This window comes from Capricornis sumatraensis, chromosome 8 (assembly GCF_032405125.1).
Source record: "Capricornis sumatraensis isolate serow.1 chromosome 8, serow.2, whole genome shotgun sequence".
Taxonomy (NCBI): domain Eukaryota; kingdom Metazoa; phylum Chordata; class Mammalia; order Artiodactyla; family Bovidae; genus Capricornis; species Capricornis sumatraensis.
Genome location: NC_091076.1, coordinates 67649843 through 67674461, shown reverse-complemented (window position 1 = coordinate 67674461; position 24619 = coordinate 67649843). Strand labels below are relative to the sequence as shown.

At 50.8% G+C, this 24619-nt stretch overlaps 1 protein-coding gene across 2 annotated transcripts in view; it reads right to left on the bottom strand.

Annotated features, from left to right (window-relative positions):
• ASIC2 (acid sensing ion channel subunit 2) overlaps window positions 1-24619 on the bottom strand; it is a 1230438-nt gene that overhangs the window by 6118 nt on the left and 1199701 nt on the right. For both annotated transcript variants that reach the window (XM_068977218.1, XM_068977217.1), the window contains exons 4-7: window positions 9410-9560; window positions 6833-6889; window positions 4963-5116; window positions 2805-2896 (exon numbers count right to left, since the gene is read on the bottom strand). In XM_068977218.1, the coding sequence (XP_068833319.1) occupies window positions 2805-2896; window positions 4963-5116; window positions 6833-6889; window positions 9410-9560 (454 nt within the window). The remainder of the gene's footprint in view (window positions 1-2804; window positions 2897-4962; window positions 5117-6832; window positions 6890-9409; window positions 9561-24619) is intronic.

The window sequence follows — 24619 nt, the reverse complement described above, 5'->3', positions numbered from 1 at the left end:
TATGCAATCAGAGTCTCTGGGACTGGGGACTGGAGGTCAGGATTTTAATGTTCCCAGGTGGTTCTCCAGCCCACCAGAGTTTGAGAAGCACTCTCCTGTGGGAGCTTCCGATGGTTTGAGACTCCTTGAATTGAATGCAAATCGTTACGTGTGGGTACCTGAGCATTTGTACCTGGAGAGTCCGTATTTCAGAAGCTATTATCAGATTCTTAAGGGGGTTCTGATCCCCTGAAAGCCCCCAAATGCTCTGCTCCAGAGGCAGTGTGTTGGAGCACAGGGCTCTGAGGCTGTGAATGCGAAGGGTGGTCATCAGCTGGCTGTGTGTCTTTGATGAGCCCTGACCTTCTCAACAGCTTTGCCTACCAGGAACATTTGGTGGTGGAGGTGGTTGGGGGAGGGTTGGAGGAGATGAACAGTGAAGTCCTTTCCAGCTGTGACCTCTGGGACTGTGAGCTGCTAGTCTAGAAAGAGTGCTGGGACTGGGGGCCACTGATGGGGGTGGATGTACCATCCTCCTGGAGATTCCAGGCTGACCTCTTGGTCTGAGAACTTTCTGATGAGCACACTTCTTCACTCTTCCCGATTATGGCTGGGAGAAGGCCAACAAGCACATCCCTAGGTGAGCAGGCTGAGATGGTGGGAAGGGGGCTCTTCCCGGGGTGGCGGGGGGACTTGGTGTTGGGCTCACCAGGGCTCCCACTTCCTTCCCACTCCCCCCACCCCTCTAATGTCTTTAATGGAGGCTCACTGGGGAGTAGGTACATGTGTGAGCCGTGTGGCGGAGTGTGGAGGGCGTGCCTGGGTGCATTGTGTGTGCATGTTTGGGACAGAAGCAGGCCTTACATCTGGCCTCCAATGGCTTTATATAGATGGCACACGAGTGTGTCTAAGGGTGGCTTTGTGGGGGTGGGGACAGTGTGTCTGAACGTGTAGAGGAGGTGTGAGCGTGCTTGTGTATGGCAGGTATAGGTGTGTAGGCATGTATGCACCTACGTGTCTCTGAAGTTGTGTGGTTTGCACGTGGGCCTGTGCAGGTGTGCACTAGTGTGTATGGCTCACCCTGGTGCATGTGTGTACGCTGGGGTGAGGCGTGCTCTCTCAGTGAGGGGAGGGCGGGCCACAGGGCGGGGCCACAGGGGCCAGCGTGGACTTCCTGACTCAGGGCCTGCAAGCGGCACTCGCTCTTCTTGCGAGAGGTACAGATGGCAGCGCCATTTTCCGCAGCAGGCGCGTGAGAGAGCGCGCGTGCGCACTAGCGCACACGCGTGTGTGGGGGAGGGGAGCAGAGGGAAGGAGGCGTGTCCTCTGTGACAGGGGCGGGGCTTTAGCACCGGCTCAGCCCGCGAATCTCAGCAGTCTGTCTCTGGCCGCAACCATCTCCAGGGCCCTTAGTGATGACCACCTTAGCCCAGGGGGGACCCTGCGGTGTCCGCCGCTTCCTGGGAGAGGCACAGAAATGCCTTGGCACGGTGTCTGGCTGGATGCCGGAAACCACTGTTTATGGGTCTTCTGTGGGCTGGGGCTTGATCACATTTCACCATCATGGCAAACTCACAGAGGGTTTTATTAGACCCGTTCTGCAGATGAGGGACCTCATCTGTGTTCGGTGAAGTGAAGCCACCTGCTCACATTCTCCGGGCTGGTGTGCAGCAGCTCCTGACTTGTGTTCGCCTTGAACTGCCAGATAGAAGATGTCTGTCTCCCCTGCCCCCCACTCAGGATGCCTCTCTCACCAGGTTCACTTCACAGAGACAACAAGAGTTATTTTTCCTGGAAGCCACAGACATCGGATCCTTTTTTGAGAGTGAGTGGGAATTGAGGGGATGGGTTCGGGGCAGGTGTTTTAACTGTGCACCCTCAGAGGTCTTGTTAGATTTAGTGGGGCTGGGGCAGGGTTGAAATTAATACCCGGCATCCACCATGTGCCCTAGGGGCCAGAGGAGCTGATGTGAACTCAGGTATGGCGGCCAGGTTTGTAGATTTCTGGGGCTGAGTGGCCCTTCTTTAGTGTTTGACAAAGAGCTCTCAGTCCAGGGGCACCTGGCCTTTTCAACGTGGCAACATTGCTGTCCAGGTGGGGCCTCCATGGGTGGGACCTTGGTGGTATCTGCTGCCTGGATCCATCCATAGCTCAGCCCCGCTGCACCTATCTGCCACGGCCCCAGGGCTCTGACTCCAGTCAGGGGGCAGAAGACTGTGGAATCTGAGAGGGCAGTGCCGGAAGTGTCCCGAGAGAATGGCTGGCTCATCTGGCTCATTGTGTCAATGGGAAAACTGAGGTTAGACCAGGGAATGAACTGGGCCTAACACCACCGCATGGAGTGCTTCCCACTCTGGGGCAGGAGCAGTGCAAGGGAAGAGGGAGCAATTAGTGAATGAAAAGGCTGGACTCTTATAGATTCACCATCCGGCTGCCCACCTGCCCATCCCCCCTTCCTCCCATCCCCCCTTCCTCCCATCCCCTTGGTGCTCAGTTGCTCAGTCGTGTCCAACTCTTTGTGACCCCATGGACTGTAGCCTGCCAGGCTCCTCTGTCCATGGGATTTTCCAGGCCAGCATACTGGAGTGGGTTGCCATTTCCTTCTCCAGGGGATCTTCCGGACCCAGGGATCGAACTCGTGTCTCTTGCATCACAGGCAAAATCCCCTTTCTTCACAGTCTGAGGCAGCTTGGAAACCCCATGTTATGCATGCATGCATGCATGCATGTGTGCGTGCTAAGTCACTTCAGTCGTGTCCAACTCTTTGAGACCCTGTCCATCCCCATGAGATGTGGACATTTGTGCAATGGACACTCTGACTTACCAAGTAAGGCAGCGACTTCATATGCCTTCTTCTGTTCGATGGTCTCATAATTGAGAGCTTCAAAAAATATATCCAGAACGAGGATGTTTTCTCTGAGGGGGAAACGTTCAGTGTCACATGTGGTGAGAATCATCAGGATCCACAGGGATCATATCATACAATTTTCCCATGGACAGAAAGGGAAACAGAGGCCCGGGGAAGTGAGACAACGGGCTCAAAGTTAGAGATGGTTAGCTACAGAGCTGGGGCTTGAACTGGGAGGTTGTGACTCCCAGCCTGTTGCTCTTCACTGGCCTGGAGGGGTATGCCAGCTCTCCCCTTGGCCCCTTATCGCTAACCCACCCTCTCTCTGCTCCCTTTTCCAGGAGTCCTGCCAGGCCTCCAGGTCTCTATGCTCCAGAGGGTCTGCCTGGGTCCTCACGTGTAAGTGAGCTCAGCACTCACTTAACAAGGCTTGCTTGTGTGCCCCCAACTTACCTCCCCTGCCCACCCTGGAGAGGCCCTCAGTTCTTACTGGGATTGACAGCAAGCTTCTCCTGTTGGGGGCCCTACCCCAGCATCACCAAGTTAGCTGCCAGAGCCAGGGAGGGTTTTTAGGGAGCAAACCTACAACTGGCTGTGGGGTTTTCTGGAAGAAGCACCTTGATTCCCTTCTGCTCTTTGGGGCAGTTGTGTTCATGAGAAACATCTTGGTGGGAGAAGCCATTACCATCAGCAGAATGTTTGCAGCCATGGGGCCTGGCCCCTCCTCTATTGATACAATTACCCTGATTCTTTGATGCTGCTCACTAATGCCCTTAGTGCTTCTTGCCCTCAAGGGGCGCAAACCATCCCAGGATGAGAGCTGGTGACTGTGTGGGAGGGAGAGGCTGGAGGAGGGTTGAAATTAACACCCTGCATCCATCACGTGCCTTTGGGGCCAGAGGAGCTCACGTGAACTAAGGTGGGGTGGCCGTCAGGTTTGTAGACCTGAGGGGGGTGGGATTGAGAGGAGCCCTCTCCACACGGGGCTCACCCAGGAGCCATCCACCATCTCTTGCCTGGTTTATGGCAACTGCCTCCCACCAGGCTCCCTTCCGCCCATCTGTCTGCCCATCCATCCTCTTAACCGGGTCTTCCTAAAACCTCTAGACTAACCCACATAACACAGAATTATCATCCAGTGCCTCTGTCAGCCAGGCTGCCTTTAAAATGCTCGATAGTCACAGGTGGCCAGTGGCCACCACGTAGGACATCATGGAGATAGAACATTTCTAGAAAGTTCTACCATGGAACACATGGTCTAAAATGCAGATGTGAGCCTATCACTTGCCTACCTGAAGCTCTTCTTTGGCTCCCTATCCTCTTAGAATCAAATCTACTCCCTGACTCCCACCCCTGCCCAGCTCAGCCTATAAGACCCAGATCCACCTCCCTCGGCCTCCTTTTGCTGGACTCTTGTGACACCCTCTTCTCCTATGTCTTCCTTTCATTTATTTTGTTCAAAGATTATTTTTTTGAGCATCACCTCTGTGCGAGACACTCCACAGCAGAGAACAAAAAAGAAAGGTTCGTGCCCTCAAGGGGCAGGCAGGTAATTGAAGGAAACAGCCACATGAATATTGAATTACACACAGTGGCGAGTGTTATAAAGGAATACACCTGAGTGTTTCGAGAGAAGAATGACAGGAGGAGGCCTGATTTATTGGTCCAAAGAGATGACATTTAAATGGAAACCTGCGAAACGAGGGACCAGTTGGGTGAAGAGTGAGAGGAAAAGCATTCTAGGCAGAGGGAACAGAATATGCAAACTCTGCCTGGAAAACTCGTCTGCATCCTGTAAAAACACCTCTGAAACTTTCCTTGACAGCACCTCTCTGCAAGGTACGGCCAACGACTTCTCTTATTATCTGCACCAGCCTGGACAGTTTTCAGTGTTGTATTTGTCTCTCTGCCGGTCTGTAAGCTCCTGAAAGACGGCGCTGCCTCTTAACACGCTTTGTCTTCATACTCTGAGTCTGAGCACAGAACTTGGCCAAGAGCAGGTGCTCAATTAACATCTGCCAGATGGAACTAAGTGCTTACCTTTGTCCTCTTCCTTGACTGTCCCCCTCCTCCTCCCCTTTTTTTCCTGGTCCCTCCTCCCCCCACCCCCCTCCACCATGTCCACTTAGCTTACGAGATATATTTTTCTGATTTGTTAAATTTCTTCTCGAGGTACTTGGCTGATGTCTTGCTGGGGATCTTCACCATGGAGAGCTCTTTGTTGTAGCGGGTCAGGTTGCAGGGGGTCCTGCAGAGACAGTAATTACTGTCCTTTTCTGCCAGCAGACCTGCAGGGGAGAGGGAGGCAGGGCTGAGTGGAACGCAGGGGACTGGGACCTCTGGGCCCAGAGTAGCCGGGTCTCAGGTTCCTGCAGCAGAGAAGAGGAGGAGGTGCCCTCTGTATGAATGAGGGGTGGGGGGGCTGTGGAGAGAAGGGGAGCTGGGCTTTTGCTGGAGGTTGATGGGGATATGAGCGGTCACAAAAGTGCCCACTCTTTCTATGTTACTCTTTTTTTTTAAAAAAATCTCTTAATGTACTTGTCAACTAATTTTATTATCTGAATACTTTCTGCATCCATTTCAGCTGAGGTTTTAAATGTAATATTTACGTATTATTTTTGGCTCTGCTGGGTCCTCGTTGCTGCATGTGGGCTTTTCTCTGGTTGCGGCGAGCAGGGGGCTCCTCTCTGGTTCTCCCTGGGCTGGCTTCTCTTGTTGTGGAACACGGGCTCCAGGGCACATGGGCTTCGTCAGTTACGGCACCAGGGGCTTAGTTGCTCCTCGGCATGTGGACCAGGGATTGAACCCGAGTCCGCCGCACTGGCAGGCGGATTCTTTGCCACTGGACCCCCAGAGAAGTCCTGTCTCTGTTGCTCTTGGGTCTGTGTTCCTTCTGCTTCCTTTACGGTTAGGTTAACTTTTGTAAGTATAGGCGCCACTTTGGAAGCATGGGCTCCCAGGGAGTCCTGGACCTCTGACCATCCCAGGGCCATCTTCTCTGCTATCAGCTTCAGATCTCATCTAGAGGGGGCTGTTCATCACAGGCAAGTGTGGGAGGCCACTGCGTCTGAATCCCTAGGCTCTATGGTCCTCCCTTGGGGGGCTCCATGGTCCTCCCTTGGGGGGCTCCATAGCCAGCGCCCGTCTCCTCTGCCGGCTGGTGAGGACACAGAGTGAGTCTCTGCATTCACCGGAAGTCCCTCCTCTTTCCAACCAGCCCTCCTGGAGGCATCTGGACACGGGAGTCCAGAACTGCTCCACTTAGATCCAGCAAGTACAGCTGCTGAACAGACTTGAGTTCGGATGATTTAAATACCCGCTGCTTGTCTTGCTTGTAAATCATTTCCCAGATCCCGGAGAGGCGGGCGTGTGTGTGGAGTGGGTCACGCTCTGGGGTTGCCGCTTGTTGGTGTGATCCCCCTCACCGGAAGTTTCCCGGGGTGGGGAGTGAGGTGAACCAAGAAACACCCAGGAGCCGAGGCGGTGGTGGGGGTGCTCCTGCCTCCCCTGGGCCCCTGAGGAATGCACACTGGGCCTCACCCCTCAGCCTGACCCCACCTCTCCTGGCTCAAGGGAGGAATGCAGAGAGGACACCTTGGGAGTAACCTCCAGGGCGTGTGCCAGGAGGTATCGCCAAGCTCCTTCGGCGCCCACCCGGTGCCCACTGCCCATCCTCTCTCCGTCTCTGCCCGCTCCTCTGCATTCCTCAGTGCTCTCTGCTGCCCCGAAACTCACTCCTACTCTATCCCCACCTCTCTGCCTCCTTTCTCTTCTTAGTTGGGTTTCCACCCTTATCGCTAGCATCTGTCCCCTCCCCCACCCTTCTCTCCTTCCTCCCCTCCACCTCCCTCTCCTGTCCCTGCAGGGATGCCGCCCTGTCCAGCCTCCTTCCCCCTCAGCCTTCCCCATCCCCCTTTCGCCATCTCTGTCTCACACCTGGAAGATCTCCAAGGTCTCAGTCGCAGCCCCCACCCCCATCATTCCACTGGGCCCCTGGTACTGACCTAGGGCAGGCTCTGCACACTCCTTGTGCTGCTCAGGGGTACAGAAAGGAGCATCCCCTGCAAAGAAGAAAGACAGGAGAGGTACTCAGGCAGCAACCCTTCCCCTCCTTGGGCCGGGGGAAGGGATTGCACTGGGGTACTTGGGAGGGGTAGCAGTTCACCAGTGGACAGTCAGAAGGCAGCTATCAATCAGGACTGCCAGGGGTAGTGGGGGACCAGAAGACTGGGCTCGGATCCTCTCTGTGTTAGTAGGAACCATCTAGCTAATTTCTATCATATAGGTGAAAGAAAGTGTGGACAGTAGGGAGGCAGTGGTAAGTATCTACTAAGCGCTGGGCATGCATCATCCCCTTTAACCCACTTAGGTACCTTTGGAAATAGGAACTACTGTGTCTGTTTTATTGATGAGAGAATTGAGGTTTAAATATCTTGTTCTCCCACGCCTGCAGTGATGGAGGTGGGCTTGGAACCCAGGGCTGTGTGCTCCCGAGCCTAGGGCTCTTTCCATCACAGCATGCTGCTGTAGGTGAGGAAGGCTGCTTGGTCAGTCTCCTCTTTGCTGTGCCCTTCATTCCACATTATAACTGAGATGCCAGTAACACTGTCATGTGGGAAATGATTAAAATCTCTCCTGCTTGCTTGGGCTCAGGTTCCATGGGGAAACCTCACTGGCTGGTGACGCAGTCTGAGCATCCTGCCGGCAGCATTTTTGTTGTTGAGTCTCTCAGTTGCGTCTGACTCTTTGTGATCCTATGGACTACAGTCTGCTAGGCTTCTCTGTCCATGGAATTCTCCAGGCAAGACTACTGGAGTTGGTTGCCATTTCCTTTTCCAGGTGACCTTCCCAATTCAGGGAGTGAACGTGCATCTCCGGCATTGGCAGGCAGAATCTTTACCACTGAGCCACAGGAATGCCGAGGTAGCATTTACCAGTGCTCAATTCTCTCTGGTCTCTGCAGAAATCCAGAAACTTTGTTTTTTCTTTTCCCATGTGCTAAAGTCAAAGCCAGCTCATTGGAAAAGACCCTGATGCTGGGAAAGGTTGAAGGCAAAAGGAGAAGGGGACGGCAGAGGATGAGATGGTTGGATGGCATCACCGACTCAATGGGCATGAACTCGGGTGAACTCTGGGAGATGGTCAGGGACAAGAGAGGCCTGGTGTGCTGCAGTCCATGGGGTCGCAAAAGGTCAGACACAACTTAGTGACTGAACAACAGCAACAAACGTCAAAGTCCACCACAATATCCTCTTCTTATTTTTCCCCTAAACACCTTTTTTTTTCCCCCAAGAGCTGAAGAACTGAAATGGCTCCTCTTTCCTAATAATAAGAATTTAACTGGTATGTTTCTCTTTTTGTTTTGTCTTGTATTCCATTCTATCTTTGCCTGCTTCTCAGAGGCAATTTTAAAGATTGATAATCCTAAATTTAGATTACTAGAGAAATTACCGATTACTAATGCTATTGTTCAGAATTTAGCTCTGAGGATGTTCATTTCAGCATTGGTTATGACAGAAAACAATTGGTAATGAGCTAAATGTCCGAGGTCAGGATTTAGTTAGATAAAGTATGATATAATCATGAAACAATAGCCATGAAATACAATAGAAAGTTCCCTGCACATAGTAGGTCTTCAGTCAGCAGTACTCTCAATTCCCTCTCCCCATGTGTTAACACAGTCACCACTGACATCTGCAAGTGACAAAGCATTTTTTTTTTTTTTTTGGCTGCACTGTGGGATCTTAGTTCCCTGACCAGGGATCAAAGCCAGACCCTTTTGCACTGGAAGCTCAGAATCCTAACCATTGGGCCTCCAGGGAATTCCCAACAAAGAAATTTTATATCTTAGCTTAATTTTATCCTCTTAAGAGCAAACCTTTGCATTTTAAAGATGATGGAGGTAAGAACAGAGACGTTTAGTAACTTGTGCCAGGTCACACAGCAGTCATGTGGCGGGAGCTGAGTTGGAAGCCAAGGCCACTGACTGTAGCCTCAATCGTCCGTCCTTGCGCGCTGCAGTACCAAGCTCTTCCTGCCCCGGTCAGCACCAACCCTGCTACCTGTGACAAGCCGACTGCCTCTAGTGATGGCTACCTGCATTGTTAGTCTGACAACAGAAATGTCAGGACACACGCATTCACTTGCTGGCTGATGGACTCTTGCCCCACTTGAAAGAGTGCTAGACATTTGGATGCAAGAAGGGAAGTATCTGGAGGAAAGCAATAAACATCTGGATGTCTGAATGCGTACCATACCGGGATGGGAGAATTGTAAGCATCCAGATATGTGGTCACTAAGCTCTAAGAGGGAAGAACAGCAAGCAGCTAGCAAACATATGGAACACTGGGAGGAATGCTCTCCAAACTTCTGTCCACTCTGGAGACCAGGATGTTGCCTTGGTTGCCAGACTGGATGTTCCCATCTGCCCCCGGAATGTCTGCGCATCAAATAACCGTCTTCCCAGAACAGCATCCCTTGGCACCCTTGTGGAGTGGGTGAGGAAGTGCCCCGTCGGGTGAGAAATGCAAAGGTCGCAGGCAGTCCCGAGTGCCCTGTGGCCACCCTCCCCCAGCACTGACCTGGCATGTGGACCATGCGACAGTTGCAGTTCTCCACGATGTAGCGGGTCTCACAGTCGATCCTACAGGCGGTGATGCTGTAAACAGGAAAGAAGTCGAGCCCCATCTCGGAGGACCGGCACTCGCCCCACGGCGGGGGCAGGTATGTGAGCTGCAAGACAGGAAGGAGGGGGCAGCATTCAGCCCTGGAGCTTCAGCTGCAACACACCCGGTGGCTCCTTCATTCACTTATGCAATTAATAAACAATTAATTGATCAACTACTGCGTGACAGCCTAAACTCCAAGGACCTCCCAGGCCTTCAACATCTGGCTCCAAAGCCATTTCTCCTATCTTTTATATCTTTTTATATCTTGTATAACTTTCCCTATAAATGCTGATCTCAAAGTCTTTTATCCCAGCCGCATCTTCCCACTTCCACAATTTATTGTCTTGCATTTCTCCGCAGCGGAGAAGTGGGGTAAAAATTGGAGGGCTCTGTGGGCCCCTCCCTCCTTTCTAGGGTTTTTCTCCCCATTTTTTTAGCTTTTCTGGCAACCCTGAACTCTGGCTTGAGACTTTTTAACTCCATGATGACTGCTTTCTGCTTGAGCTATAATATTCCTTTAGAAGTTGACGTGTCCTCAAAGGAGTGATCCGATAAATATTGATAAATGTGTATTTCATCCAGGGTGGGTCCCTTCCTTCAAGGTCTGTATAAACATTCCAGTTCCTGCCTGTTTTTAGTCTCCCTCCCATCAAATAGTACTTTTGAAATCTTTTGCCCCGAGTTTATAATTGTTAGTTCCAGGAGGGTTAGTTAGCCTTATATAAGTTCCTCCACCATAACTGAGAACCAAAAATCTCTTTACATATTTTATTTTAAGGCTTACAGAGATGTTCCTGTTATAATTTTATTTGGGAGGAAACTGAGTATAAGAAAGGTTAATAGGGACTTCCCTGGCCCTTCAGTGGTTAACATTCCATGCTTCCACTGCAGCACGTGTGGTTTGATTCCTGGCCAGGGAACTAAGATCCTGCATGACACACAGCATGGTCAAGTAAATAAATAAAAGAAAACATAGAAAGGTTAAGTAGCCTGTCCAAGGGCATGCACAAAGTCCCTGGCAGAGTCAGCATGTGGACCTAGGACTTTCTGACTTCAACCTTGCTTGTATATATACTATTACATTGTCTCTGTGTCTCTATAGGAAATTGACACAAGAGAAAGAGAGAAAAACACTCCAGAGAGGACCTTTCAGAGCTTTTCTCTTTGGTTTTTTTCCTACAGCTCATTTCTTCTTCCTTTCCCCTGAAGGTTTGCATTACTCTCTCATCTTTCTTTGGAGTTCATGGGCAGGCCAGGATTTTGCAGATTTCCTGTACAACTTTGGATAAGTCACTGCTGTCCTCTGGACCTCAGCTTCCCCATCTGTAAATTGGGGGGGTTGACAAGTAGGTTTGATAGTGTATGATTAGGATGGACTGGGTCCCCACGTTGCTCACTGTTGGATCCATAAGCACACAAATTGGATTTGGGAAGAATTCATAATGACTTTTGGCAAGACTGGGGGCCTAAAATGATGTAAAATCATTTTGGGAGAGACTCATTTATTCTTCCTCTAAAATGGTTTCCCACAGTGGATGAACCTAGAATGTAGCAGGTGAAGGTCTGTGGACGGGCCACAGTTTGTTCAGGGTGAGTCACTCCAAGTGCCCCCCTGCCCCCACTTTTTTAATGCAGAGGTCATGATCCAGGCCTGGGGCTTCCCAGGTGGCAGCAGTAGTCAAGAATCCTCTTGCCAGTGCAGAAGATGCAAGAGACTCGGGTTTGATCCTTGGGTGGGGAAGATCCCCTGGAGTAGGAAATGGCAACCCACTGGAGTAGGAAATGGCAACCCAGTAGTCTCTCCTGGAGACTTCCATGGAGAGAGGAGCCTGGCGGGCTACCGTCCACGGGGTTGCAGAGAGTCGGATACGACTGAGCATGCATGCTCGCGTGATCCAGATACCGTGGCTTCCCTGCGGGGGCTGGTTTATCATTCGTCCCATCAGGTTTTCTGAAGCCTCCCACAGCACAGCAGCTGGAAAATCGCAGTGTGTACAGCGTCAGCTTTTGCTTACCAACGGGTGTCTGAAAGTGGGTTGGACTATTTATCCTGGGTAAGCAAAGCCTCAGGGGGACCCTGAAGCACTGTCTTCAAATATCTGAAGGGCTGTCTCTGGGAAGAAGAATTAGATTTGTTTCCTGGAATCCCCAGGGAAAGACAGACACAAGAACAGGTGTACTGAGGGAAGTGGGGAGGGCGATCGCATTGATTGATGTTGCAGATACGGCGGTAGGCACAGCCCCTGCCTTCCCTTCTTTAATGCTGGAGAAAGATACACTCTGTCTCAACTTTCTAACCTACTCTTATGATCCAATAATAAAATCACTCTCTTGAGCATGAGTTCCCCATCATGAAGGGTGTGCAAGCAGAAACCATACAACTACCTGGCTGGGATGGGAAGAGAGAGATTCAAGCATTGCAGGTACAGTTGGGGATTCAAAAATCTCTTAAGCCCTTATGCCTAGCCATAGACCCTACATCTATAATTTAAAAATTTTATTTATTTAAAAATTTTTTTATTTTGTATTGGCATATAACAGATCAACAGCTTTGTGACAGTTTCAGGGGCACAGCTAAAGGACTCAGCCGTGCATACACATTCTCCCTCAGACTCCTTTCCCACGCTGGTTGCCACACAATATTGAGCAGAGTTCCCGGTGCTGTACCGTAAGACCTTGTTGGTTAATCATTTTAAACCTAGCAGTGTGTATATGTCCATCTCAAACTCCCTAACTATCCCTTCCCCTCTGGTAACCAGAAGATCATTCTCTAAGTCTGTGAGTCTGTTTCCACATCTATAATTTTAATTTGAAAATTAGCGGCAGTGGAGCAAGTCAGACAGAACCTTGAATCCCACTGTTTCATGGGCTAGCTCTGTGACTCTGAATACGTCGTGAAACCCCTGTTCTCCAGCCCCAGCTTTTAGCCTCCTCGTTGGTCTAAATGAGATGAATGCCCAGCAGCTAGTCGGATCCCCGAGACTCAGTTCCTCTCTTCTTCCTCCTAACAAATGTCCTCGTGTTTTTCTGCCCTTTTCATTCCTTCAACAAGCAGACCAGCTCCACCTCTGCTGTCCTTACAATCTGGTTTTACAGACCAGAAAATCTCCATCCTTTTTAAGCTCAAGTTATTTTGCGTTGGGTTTATTACGATACGGACTCCTGTCAGTGCAGACACCCAAGTCAAGATGGCACTCAGACAGCTGTTCTAGGGCTCTGAAGCTGGGGATGGAGATCTGGGGTGGAGACGTAAATGGGGGGAAGGTTCTGGTGGACCTTGAAGCTGTTGGGTGGATGAGCCAGCTCAGGGATAGAGGAGAGATGCTCAGGATTGAGTCTTAAAGTGTTCCTGCCTTTACTTGACAATTCATCCATCCTTAGCTTCCCCCCACCCCCACCCCCACTATGCCATGGAACCAGTGGCTTTGCACAATTGCTTACATTTATGAGCTAAGCCAAGATCTCAGAGCTTTCGTGATAGAATACCCTGGCGCTTGCCTCTCATTGCTCCACTGTCTTGAGGCTTTTCTCCACAGACGTTTTCATTTTATATAGAGAAGCTGGCGTTTGCACCCTCCCTGTGCTGGGATAGCCTATGCTACTCCTCAGCGGCTGGCTTCCCCCATCTCTCCTAGCCCGCAGATTCCGAGGTGTGCCAGCAGGTGGCGCTGCAGTCAGCCTAGCTGCCCATAGTCAGAGATGCCTGGAGGGAGTCAGCCAGTGGTTCAGTCGTGTCCGACTTTTTGCAAACCCATGGGCTGCAGCCCCGAGGCTCCTCTGTCCAAGGGATTCTCCAGGTGAGAATACTGGAGTGGACTGCCATTTCCTTCTCCAGGGGATCTTCCCACCCCAGGGATTGAACCTGGGTCTCCTGCATTGTAGGACGATTCTTTATTGTTTTCTGAGCCACCAGCTGACTCATTGGAAAAGACCGTGATGGTGGGAAGGATTGGGGGCAGGAGGAGAAGGGGACGGCAGAGGATGAGATGGCTGGATGGCATCACCTACTCGATGGACATGAGTTTGAGTGAACTGCGGGAGTTGGTGATGGACAGGGAAGCCTGGCGTGCTGTGATTCATGGGGTCGCAAAGAGTCGGACGGAACTGAGCAACTGAACTGTACTGAACTGAACTGAGCCACCAAGTGCTAAGCTCCTTTGGCCTTTTCCTTGTGTCTGCAACCCACACTCTAAGGCCTTGGCTACGATGCTCCTTTAGGGAGGACGCTGGGGCAATGATGAAACTGTATATTAATATGTCCCTCCTGCACTCCAGTGTTCTTGCCTGGAGAATCCCAGGGGTGGGGGAGCCTGGTGGGCTGCTGTCTATGGGGTCGCACAGAGTCGGACACGACTGAAGCGACTTAGCAGCAGCAGCAGCAGCAGCAGCAGCAGCAGCTCCTGGAAAGGGTAGGAAAGACCAGAGGAGAGAGAGAGGAGGTGGGAGACAAGGAGAGATGCCCACTGAGCTTAGCTGGTACCCACCCGACTCTTTTGTTGTGTCAGCCACTTGGCCTTTTGATTCAGGCACTGGACACCATGATCACCTGGATCCAATGCTTTTAGACTCTGGAGTTCTCATTGCCGGCTCCTTCCCAGGGCTGGGTCGGGGTCTTTGTTCAGACCTGCCTGGTTTCTACTTCTTCCTCGCTAACCCACCTGGCTGGGATCCTGGTTCCCTGTCTGCTGGAAGGACCCATCGTAGGAGCACGCACTCTGTGCTCAGACCCAGCTGGGTTGGAATCCTGACTCTGCCATTTGCATAGTGGGGGACTTGCCCTTTCTGCGTGAGAAACACCCTGAGATATTAACTACTTCAGAGGGACATTGTGGATTTTGAACACAAGGTATGTGTAAGCCAGCTGTCACCCTTGGCTGACATCTTCCGGTCTCTGTTCTGGGTCATATGGATGAGATGCAAAACTCAGCCCCTCATTCATTTTCATGAAAGCCCGTTCACCCAGGGCGTTAGATTATATGGAAGATGTCAGAGTTGGAGGAGGGTCTACATCAGAGCAAAGCCTCTTCTCCTTGCCTAAGCCCAACCCCTCTCCATGTTCCTCCTCTCGCCTTCTCTCCTTCCTGGTTTCTTTCTCCTCGTCTGCTTTGCCATCCTTTCCAGAAGCAGAACCCACATATTCTTAAGTAGCTGCATCATCCTTTGACATCTTGGTGCATGGTAACATCCTCTCCTATGGCGTCTCAAGGAAAGGCACTTTCCTCCCTGGGTGGAATTCTAAAGCCAAATGTTAAGATTTTTTTCTGCCTTGTTCTGTAATAACAGGAAACATCTCCAAGAGTGTCTGGTGAATAACAGATGCTGAATAAACTGAAGATGTTGTTGGCATCTTATCTCCTTACTGGGGCTCTGTCTCACCTTGTGCAGTGACCTGGCAACAGAAACCCCTGCCGTGCTTTGACCGGAAACGCAGAAATACACCCTGACGACTCGTGATGCACATTTATTTTCTGTTACTTCTGAAGTCTCTCTGGGATCTCTGTCAACGTTTGATTAACTGGGAAGCTAGCATGCTGTGGTTTTGACCGTTTCTTTGTGATTGTACAAGAAATGAAATGTAACAGGTAGCTTCGTGAGAAGAGCATTGCTGGGGCTTCTAGGAAGAAGTGAAGCCCCGTTATCGGGTGCCACCCATGTGTTAGGCTCTGTGCTGGCCCTTTGAGTTTTCTCATTTTATCTTCTCATCGAGCAGTAAGGTTGATATTGTTATCCCCATTATACAGATGAAGAAATTGAGGCTCAGTCGGGTTATGCCCCATTTCCCTGGGTCACAGATTACACTGATTCCAGGTCTTTCAGACTGCAAAACTCCTAACTTTCAAAAGCCATAAAACTTTCCCTTCAAATCAAATATGACATGAACACCAATATAATAAACAAGCAAAGAAGAGCTGCTGTGGGTGCAGGTAGGAGATGGGGAGCCCAGAGTCTCATACTCAGCCTCCTGTTCCTTGCAGTGACCCCCAAGCATCTCACAGGAATGCCAAGGCTTACAGTGCGGAGTTTGCACACCCAGTGAGGTTCCAGTCACTTACATGGTTCCTCAGGCAGGAATGGTGACCTGCGAACCTCACTTTCCTGCTGCATAAAGCAGGGCATATGGACCGGAGAGCTGCTGAAACGCCTCCAGAATCTTCCAGGTTTTGAGCCTCTGTGTCTCACTTGATACAAACCGGAAGAAAGGGTGGGCAGAGGGTGGGCTGCTAGCAGATGATCAATCGGGTCTGAGTATTTGGCTGAGAAGGTGTTTTCTTCCCTTTGGGTGTTGGTGAAACTGATCAAGAAGAGGCCAGAGGGATCCTGGCTCAGAGCCAGTGGGAAGCCGTCACTCTGGGAATAACCGCCTTGAGAGTGAAGGGAAAAATACCCTTTGTGAGTTCTTTTGCAGAGAACACAGTCGGCAAGGGTGTTCAGCTCACTCCTGTGGATGAAGAAGTGCTTGGCAAGAGGGGGCTGTCCTTGGGGTGCAGGGAAGAGGCATCAGGGTACAGTTTGGGCTGCTAACAAAGGCTCAGAGGGTCTTTTGTTGACCACCAAAGCCCAGTGGTCCAGCACAGTTGAACAAGCTCTTCATTAACTCCTACAATGTGCCAGGTACCGGGCTGGGTGCTGGGGCTAGAGGGATGAGTAGAACGGGGTACCTGCTCTCCAGGGGCTCCTGTTTGCCACAGACCCCTCCTGCCACCACCTAAAGGCATGTTCCCAGATCCCTGAGACCTGTTCTCTTCCTCCTCCCCAAGCCCACACAACTTGGGCCAAGTGGGAGGAGCATGGCGCCATCACGGACCGGCCCTGTGCCCTTGGTGAAGTCACCTAACCACTCTGGGGCTCAGCTTGCTTCTCTGCAAAACAGAGCTAATGTTCTGTGAGGAGCAGGGCTGCCCTGAGGGTAAAATGAGACAATAGGTGGGAAAAGCTTCGCTTGCAATACTTCCTGAGTTTGTTGAGTCTTAGGTTTGGGAAGTGCTTATGAAAGTCCTTCATTCAAGGTGTCAGTAGGTGGCTGGTCCCATGTGCCTGTCCTAATAGGCATCTCCCCTCCCCAGCCACAGTCTTAGCTCTTCCTGATTCACTGGATCTCAGGCCTCTAATACAGGGCCTGGCACATAGTGGGTGCTTGGTACTTCGTGGATGAATGAATGAGTGAGTGAATGAATGATTTGCACCATCCTGCTTTCTCCCAGCCACAGTACAGAGGATGAGTGCAGGCGGCTGCCCTCTCCCAATCCAGCAGGAGCAGAGGATCCTTCATGTTGGTCCCCGCGAGCCCTACTTTGAGCTGGGCTCAGCATCGAATCACATCTGAGCCCTGAGCTGATGGCAGGTTTTCCTGTGTGACCCTGAGCCGGTCACTCAACCTCTCTGGGCTTCTCTGTTCCGTCTGTTACGGGGCGATGCGTGTGTGCTCAGTTGTGTCCAGCTCTTAGCGGCCCCTTGAACTGTAGCCCGAGAGTCTCCTCTGTCCACGGAATTTTTCAGCAAGAATGCTGGAGTGGGTTGCCGTTTCCTGCTCCAAGGGATCTTCCTGACCCGGGGATGAACCTGCATCTCTGGGCGTCTCCTGCGTTGGCAGGCGGATTCTTTACCACTAGTGTCACCTGGGAAGCCCCATTCCATCTGTGATGGTTGGGGCCTTAAGTCTTTGGTGGTCTGAGACTCATGAGGTCCCCCTTGGTCCTACCCATGCCCTCCCACCTTCCACTACAACAGCAAACTTCCCCTGGCCCGGCCAGATGGAGGGGGAAATCAGAGCCTGCTTGCTTTCTGAGCTGTGATTTTTGGTTTGATGTTTTTATTTCATCCCGCTGAGTGATTTAAGTGTGTTCACAAATGATTATATTGTGCTCCTTTTAAACAATACTAAAATCAAATCAAATACGAAAATCAAATCCACCCATCAGTCAGTAACAGGCAGCTCTGATGTCTCAGGGGAAACAGGTCCTTGTAGGCAGCACAGAAGCAGTGAGGCATCCCTGCCTCCTGTCCCTGCGGCTCTAGTGACAGCTCAACCCCCAAGGTCAAAGCAGGAGAGATGGCACCAGGAAGAAGTCAAGGTCACCACAGAGAGACTGAGCAGTAATAAGCCCTCCTAGCTGGAGACCCCATGTAGGTGCTTAGAAGAACAGTGTCTCAATCCTCTCAATGACCCTTTGTGAGCAAGAACTTCTAGCCCCGAAGATCCACAGTAGACTAACGGATGATATAGACATTGCTGATATTTACTGAACCCTTACTAACTAACCTGGACTGACTCTTCAAATCCTTTCAACAACCTTGTGGGGTTGGTACTTTTATGACCTCCATTGTAGCAATATATCTGGGGAGACTGGAGTGGAAAAGAGGCCTACGGTCATGAGTAGCAAGAGGCAGAGCTGGAGGTAGAACACAACCATTTACACACTCATCACTACCTATCTCGCCTTGCCTTATACTGCAGTGGGTGGGGTCCACAGGAAGCAGAGCCAGTTACTGGGGGCGGTGTGTGTGTGTGTGTGTAGATGGATGGGTGGAGACTGTGGCAGAGATTTGGGGATGGAACATGGGTTCTTCAGATTCCAGTGTTAGGGGAAACACTGACTGAAACTGTGCAAACTGGCCAGGCACCATAGTAACCATTGCATGAGTTATTTTACAACAGGAGGTCCTGGTAAGGAACTAGGAACTAACAAGCCACCACCAACCGGAAGAATTCAGGAAAGGTCAAAAGGAGATGCTGTACGTCCTACCAATCTCCCAGAATCCTCCTTGCTGGAATCCATCTTGGCCGAGTGATGCGTGCACCACCAGGAAGGACCCTGAGTCAGAGTGATTGGCCACAGACAACCTGGAATCTAATCCCATCCCCATAAACCCGGAGGCTGTGAGCCACGTGGCAGAGCAGTCCTCCTGGGTTCCCTTACCCTGCTGCGCTCCACCCGCGTTCCCCTTCCCAGTAAAGTCTCTTGATTTGACAGCGCATGTGTCTCCTCTGACAATTCATTTCCTAGTGTTGGACAAGAGCCTACTCTCGGGTCCCCCTTTGTGCCACACAGACATGGGAAATACCGCAGAGGCTCATTGGACAGTTCATCCTTCACGACAACTCTGTGACTTAAACATTATCCTCCCCATGTTACAGATGAGCAAACTTCAGTAACTTGCCCAACACCACATAGCTAAGATGTGAGAGGCAGGAGTCAAATTCAGGTCTGTCCATCTGCAAGGCTCCCGAAAGGCGCTCAGGAGACAGCCTGACCTGGCTGTGCCTGACCCCACTGTCCTCTCTAGGGGACACAGCTTTTTCACTTGCAGCATCTGGGAATAGATAACCCCCAGGTGTAGTATGGTATAGGGTGTGATCTATAAGGCAAACCACATGACTGTACCCCTCCCCCACCCTGGTGTCTGGCAGACATCACCAATCGATCACAGATGTGAAATCAGAACCAAGAGGAAATGTTGTATTTTGGGGAAGCTTCATCTGTAGAAGCCATCAAACTACATGCTGTTAAATATTCACATAGATTGAATAAGACCTAGTATGTGCCTTATAAAATACAGAATGTGACTTCCCTGGGAGAATGGTAATCACAACCTGCCCTCTTGTGCAGGAAAATTCTTGAGTGGCATTCAGACCCTTTGGACCACAAGAGGATTCACCCAATAGAATAGAGCGACTCCCCCGGACCTGCAGCGGGGTCACACACAGAGCTCCTTGTTGTGCTGGCTGGTAACTAAGTCATAGTAAGCTGATGCAGCACTTCAGCAAGCAACAAAATCCATTTAAAAAGTGAATTACCCATGGTTTATGACTAATAATAAAATAATGAGGTTACATCCATTGCAAAAATGTCTGTGAGTGGGAGAGAATATGATAAGAGCAAAAAAAAAATTGAATTGTTTACTCAAAAAAGAAAGGATTTTTAAAAACAGACTATAGCTTGCCTCATTCTAGCATGAGTTTCACCTTGGGCTTTGCTGGCTCTAGATATTCCTGTGAAGCTCTCCAAGGATTCTTCCAGCTTTGGTGTCATGGGGCAGACAGTCTTGTGCAGTTTTATTTTCATAAAAACATCATGTTTTCATTATTATTTTCATCCATCCACCCACCCTCCATTCATCCCTCCCTCCATCCATCTATTCATTCATCCATCTATCCATCCATCCATCCATCCACCCACCCACCCTCCATTCACGCCTCCATCCTTCCATCTGTCCTATCCATTCATCAATCCACCAACTCCCCATCCACCCATCCCTCCCTCCATCCATGCATTCATCCATTTACCAACACCCATTCATCCATCCACACCTCCCACCCATCCATTCATCTACTCTCCATCCATCCATCCATTGTCCATCTATTCATCCCTCTACCCACCTACTCACTCATTCACTTTGCAAGTGTGCAATAAATGTTTCTTTATCACCTAATCTGTCCCAGGAACATAGCTAGGAGGAATTGAGGCTACAAAGATGAATAAGACCTGGTTCCTATGACCTGGGGTCTTACACTCTAGAAAGAACAAGCATGAACCTAACAAAGTACGTGCTGAAATGGAGCCACAATGTACAGGAATCGTGGGGGCACTGAGAAGGGCATGGCCAGACCAACCTGGAGTAGGGGCGAAAGTCAGAAAATTCTTTATGGAGGCGAGCTGAGTCTAGAAAGACTGTTGTTCATTAGATCTGGTGCGGGAAAGGTGTTCTGGGTCCAAGGACCTGCCCAGGCCAAGGCCCAGAGGTAAAGAAAGTCCTGGCCTGGAGGGGGAGCCTCTGGCAGGGCAACAAGAGTGCATGTGGGCGAATGCCAGCTGGTGTGCCTTGCTCAGCGCCCTGGAACAGCCCCGGGCGAATAAAACAGTCTCCATCCTTGTTACGGAGACTCCCACGCCTGCAGCGACTCTACATCACGGGGAAGTAGCAGTCCCTGCAGGATTCACGCCCTGCCTCCCCTCCGCAGGGGTGAGAGCTGCCTCGGCAGAAGAGCGTGCTTCAGTGTGTCTGCGCATGCCGACACACCATTATCATCGCGTCTTCATCCGGACACAATTTCTTGGGCGAGTGCTGTCGGTGCCGGCAGCGCGTTCTCAGCAAATTGCCTCGGTGTGTGATTTGTTGGTTGAAACAGGGAGAGGGGAAGTGTCACAGGGATGCAGGCAGGGAGGTGGCCTCACCCAGAGGCGGGAGCTTGGAGGCACACAGCCTGGCTTGGCCACTCACTCTGGGCCTGCCCTGGGCCATGCACCGCCCTACTCAGAGCCTCGGGTTTTCTTTACTCCCTCCAACCCTGGGCAGGTTGTTGGCATAAGTATCCTTGTCTTTCCCTGTCCTGGGCTCCTGGCACCTTCTCCTCTGGACTTCCATGCTGCTGGGGTCCTCATGACATGGTTCTAGGGGGTCCTGACTCATCCAGCCCCTTTCTCAGACTCACACTCTCAGCTCCATAAGCTGGAAAGTGGCCCTTTGAGCTCCAGATTCTGCCCTGAACTTTCTTTCCTTCCTCTTCATCTACGTTCTGTTTTTCTTTTTTTAAACCCTAGGAGTATTTTCATCTTTCTAAGAAGATCCCTCATTCCAATGTCTACCTCTGAGTATCATCAACTGGAGAGGCCAGACGAGGGACTGATCACTCGCTCTGTTAGATTAGACCATCTCAGAACTGCCATGCACAGCTGTGCAGGGCGTGCACTGCACAACAGCAGGAAATTCGCATGAATCAAGGTGTGCGTGTCACCACCAGAGGGCGCTCTGGGACCTGGAGCCGCCTGCCTCCCTCTGCTACAGCCCTGCCTGGGTTCCCTCCTTGGCTGGCCGTCAACCACCATCATCCCATTGTTTCCCCTTGAGTTACAGCAGCTTTACAAATAATGAAAACACTCCTGTTCTAACTGACAGGGCAGGGGGTTGGGGCTGGGGTCTCGAATGTGTTTGTAGGGCCACAGAACTGGCCCCCATTCACAGTCTCTATTGGAATGGGGGCCTTTTACAACCTGGCTCTTTTCAGTGGGTGTATTTGAAAGAGAAGTTGGGTCCAGGTTGAAACGTTCACCTAACAGGTTTTCTCCAAGTGAAGAGTATCTCAGTGCATTTGCTAGAGTTTTGGCTTTTAGCTCCGTTCAGAATCCACTTTCCAGACAACTGGACGGGCACAGAGCTGGGGTGGGGGTGGTGTCTGAGGATGAATAAAAAAATCACAATTGCAGCCCAAGGCAATCTGGAAGCAAAATGGAATAATCAATTGTTCTGTGCGGTCAAGGCCAAGGCTGTGGGTCTACTATCTCGGTGTGGCTTCCACCCAGGCTGGGAGTGTGCGTGAGTGGGTGCTGGGGCTGGGGTGGGCTGAATACAGGGCGCCCCTCCCAGCTCTGCCCTCTGCCTCCTCCAGTCCTCCCTGGGGCCACGTGCCCTTCCCCCTCTCCCCACTCCCACCTCAGCCCTCCACTGGCCCTCGAGCAGATTCTGAACCAGCTAGGAGGACGTCCAGCGGACCCAGCAGCACGCTACATGTCCTGGCCCTGAACATGGACAGACAGGATGCTTGTTGAGCCCCCACACTGACCGAGTGTGCAGCTCCAGTTAGCTGGGGGTGGGGGCCCTGTAATACCTCCATGCCCCACACTCCACCCGAGGCCTCTGAAAGTCCAGCACGGGGATCAGAATGAGCGGCCGCCGCCTTCATCCTCTGGGACAGCCCTGCTGCCCCCCTAGATGCCCACGTTCAGGAGCCTGGGGGAATTTCCTCCCTGGGCTGTGACCCTGTATGGTGAAGGCTCTGCGGCAGGCAGGCAGGGAGGGTCTGTGGGCCTACAACAGGGGCCATAAAATTCTTTCATTATCCTCTTCCTGCAACTTTCCAGTGTGGGGATGGTGGACATTTACAGGCATAAAGTGTGTGGATGAAGGACTTCCCCGGTGGCCAGTGGTTAGGACGCCTTTGCTTTCACTGCCCTGGGCTCTGGGTTCGATTGCTGGTCAGGGGACTAAGTCACGCAACGTGGACCACAATAAAAATAAGTGTGGATCCTGGCAAATGAGGTCTGGCATCAAAAGTTTGTGCTCTTGAGCCACTTAACTCTCAGGTTGGGGCTGAGTTCTCAGGTCTGATCTTTCCAGCTCAGCTCTGCACCAACTTGTTGTTATTTAGCTGTTAAGTGGTATCCAACTCTTTTGTGACCCCATGGACTGTATTCCACCAGGCTCCTCTGTCCATGCAATTTCCCAGGCAAGAATACTGCAGTGGGTTGCCATTTCCTTCTCCAGGGGATCTTCCCCACCCAGGGATCGAACCCACATCTCCTGCATTGCAGGCAGATTCTTTACGACTGTGCCACCTGGGAAGAACCAACTGGACTCACATTTAATTGAATCTTAAGCACTTTTTCAAAGAGTGATGCCACACTGTGTCCCATTATTCCCCAAATAATTACTATTCATGGGGGGCTCATTATAACTATAAAATCTCATCTATCACTACCTGTCAGTCCTTCAAACTGTGACTTCCTGGCCATCGTCTCTAGAAATGCCACCATCGCCAGCATGCTGGGCCACATTTTTTACACAGTCAGAGTACTTTACAAGCTTAAAAAAACCTTTCTTTTCCACTAAATGATTTCAATTTCGTATGGCTGGGCTGGTGATCCCAGTGATAGTTACAGTCTACGGGGTGCGTCCAGGAAATGCTTTGAAGGGGAACTGGGGACACATTGCCCTTTCATAGACATCATCTTAAGTGCTTAGACCATTAGGAAGGACTACGGTGGAAAGATCAATACACCACCAGCCTCGGGAGTTCAGAGTCATTTGTATCCATTATGGGCTGGCTCCTGAGAAGGACATTCACCCTCACCTTTCCATTGAGGGAATGTCAATGTCAGTGTCCACACAGGACACCACATGAGCTCGTGGAAAAGATAGCTTGGGGATAAGATATGGAGTACTTCCTGCCATATCAGGAAACAAGGATGTCATAGTCATCAGCAGTTCCAGCCCTCCACCGTGATCTGGTGAGCCCCAAGGACACGCAGGAAGAGGAAGAATGCCTGTGATCTGAGAGCCACCAGATTGCAGTCACTCCTTAGGGTGAGCCCAAGGGAGCTCAGGATGTGGAAAACAGGATACTGGCCCCAGATGGCTGAGGTGCATATGAGAGGAATGATTGCATTTAAGCCCAGACTCTTGCATCTTCCCATACACAGAAAAACACTCAATTCCATAACTTGAGATATCTGGCTTCCTTTAATTAACACCAATCTTTTGATGGTCAGACTACCTGCCCTTTGTTGCAAAATTTCTGTATCACCTGGCTCCTGCCCTCGCTTCCTCAGAGCAGTTCTCTCAGGGTCACTTGAGATGCTGTTTCCTGGGCTTGAAGTTCTAAAAAATTCCCACTGAATAAAACACAACTCTCAGCTTTTAGATTGTGAATATTTTTTAAGTTGATAGGGGTTGCAGAGGCACCAAGTGTCAGAGGATATGCAACATGATATTGAGACAAGAGAGTGGACTTTGGAATGGGGCTCTGGATTCTAATTCTCAGCTGTTTCTTCACCTCTAGAAGGGGGACTCGTACCTTCCTGCGAGTCTCCATGGACACTGAGGAGATGGTCTAGGAGAGAGACGGCACTGGAGCAGAGCAAGGATTAGTCAATACTCGGGGGCAGGACTGTGTGGTTAAAAGACTGGGCTCTGGACTCAGGCAGACCTGGTTTTGGGTTCAAGCTCTGTCACTTAATGGCTCAGTTTCCCCAACTGTAAATTGAGAGTAACAATGCCTATTCATTGTTGTAAGAAAGTCTATATTTCATTAATTGCAAGACACATATTTCCCCGCATCCTAACCCCTCTGTAAGACCTTACCATCCCATCCGTGGTAGTGTTTTTCTTTCTTACTGGCACATAACGTAATATTGGCCCCTACAGCTGTCTCTGTCTTAGATTTGATGAGGTAATCTAAATGGGCTCATGCCTGCTACCTAGCACACAGTGGGAGCTCGATAAACGGCAGCTGTTGCTATGACTTCTTATGTGATCCTCGGCAAGTTTTAAAATATCTTTGAGCCTCAGTTTCCTCATCAGCACAATGGGAATAATTACCTACTTCTCAGGGCTTGAGGGTGCATGAAA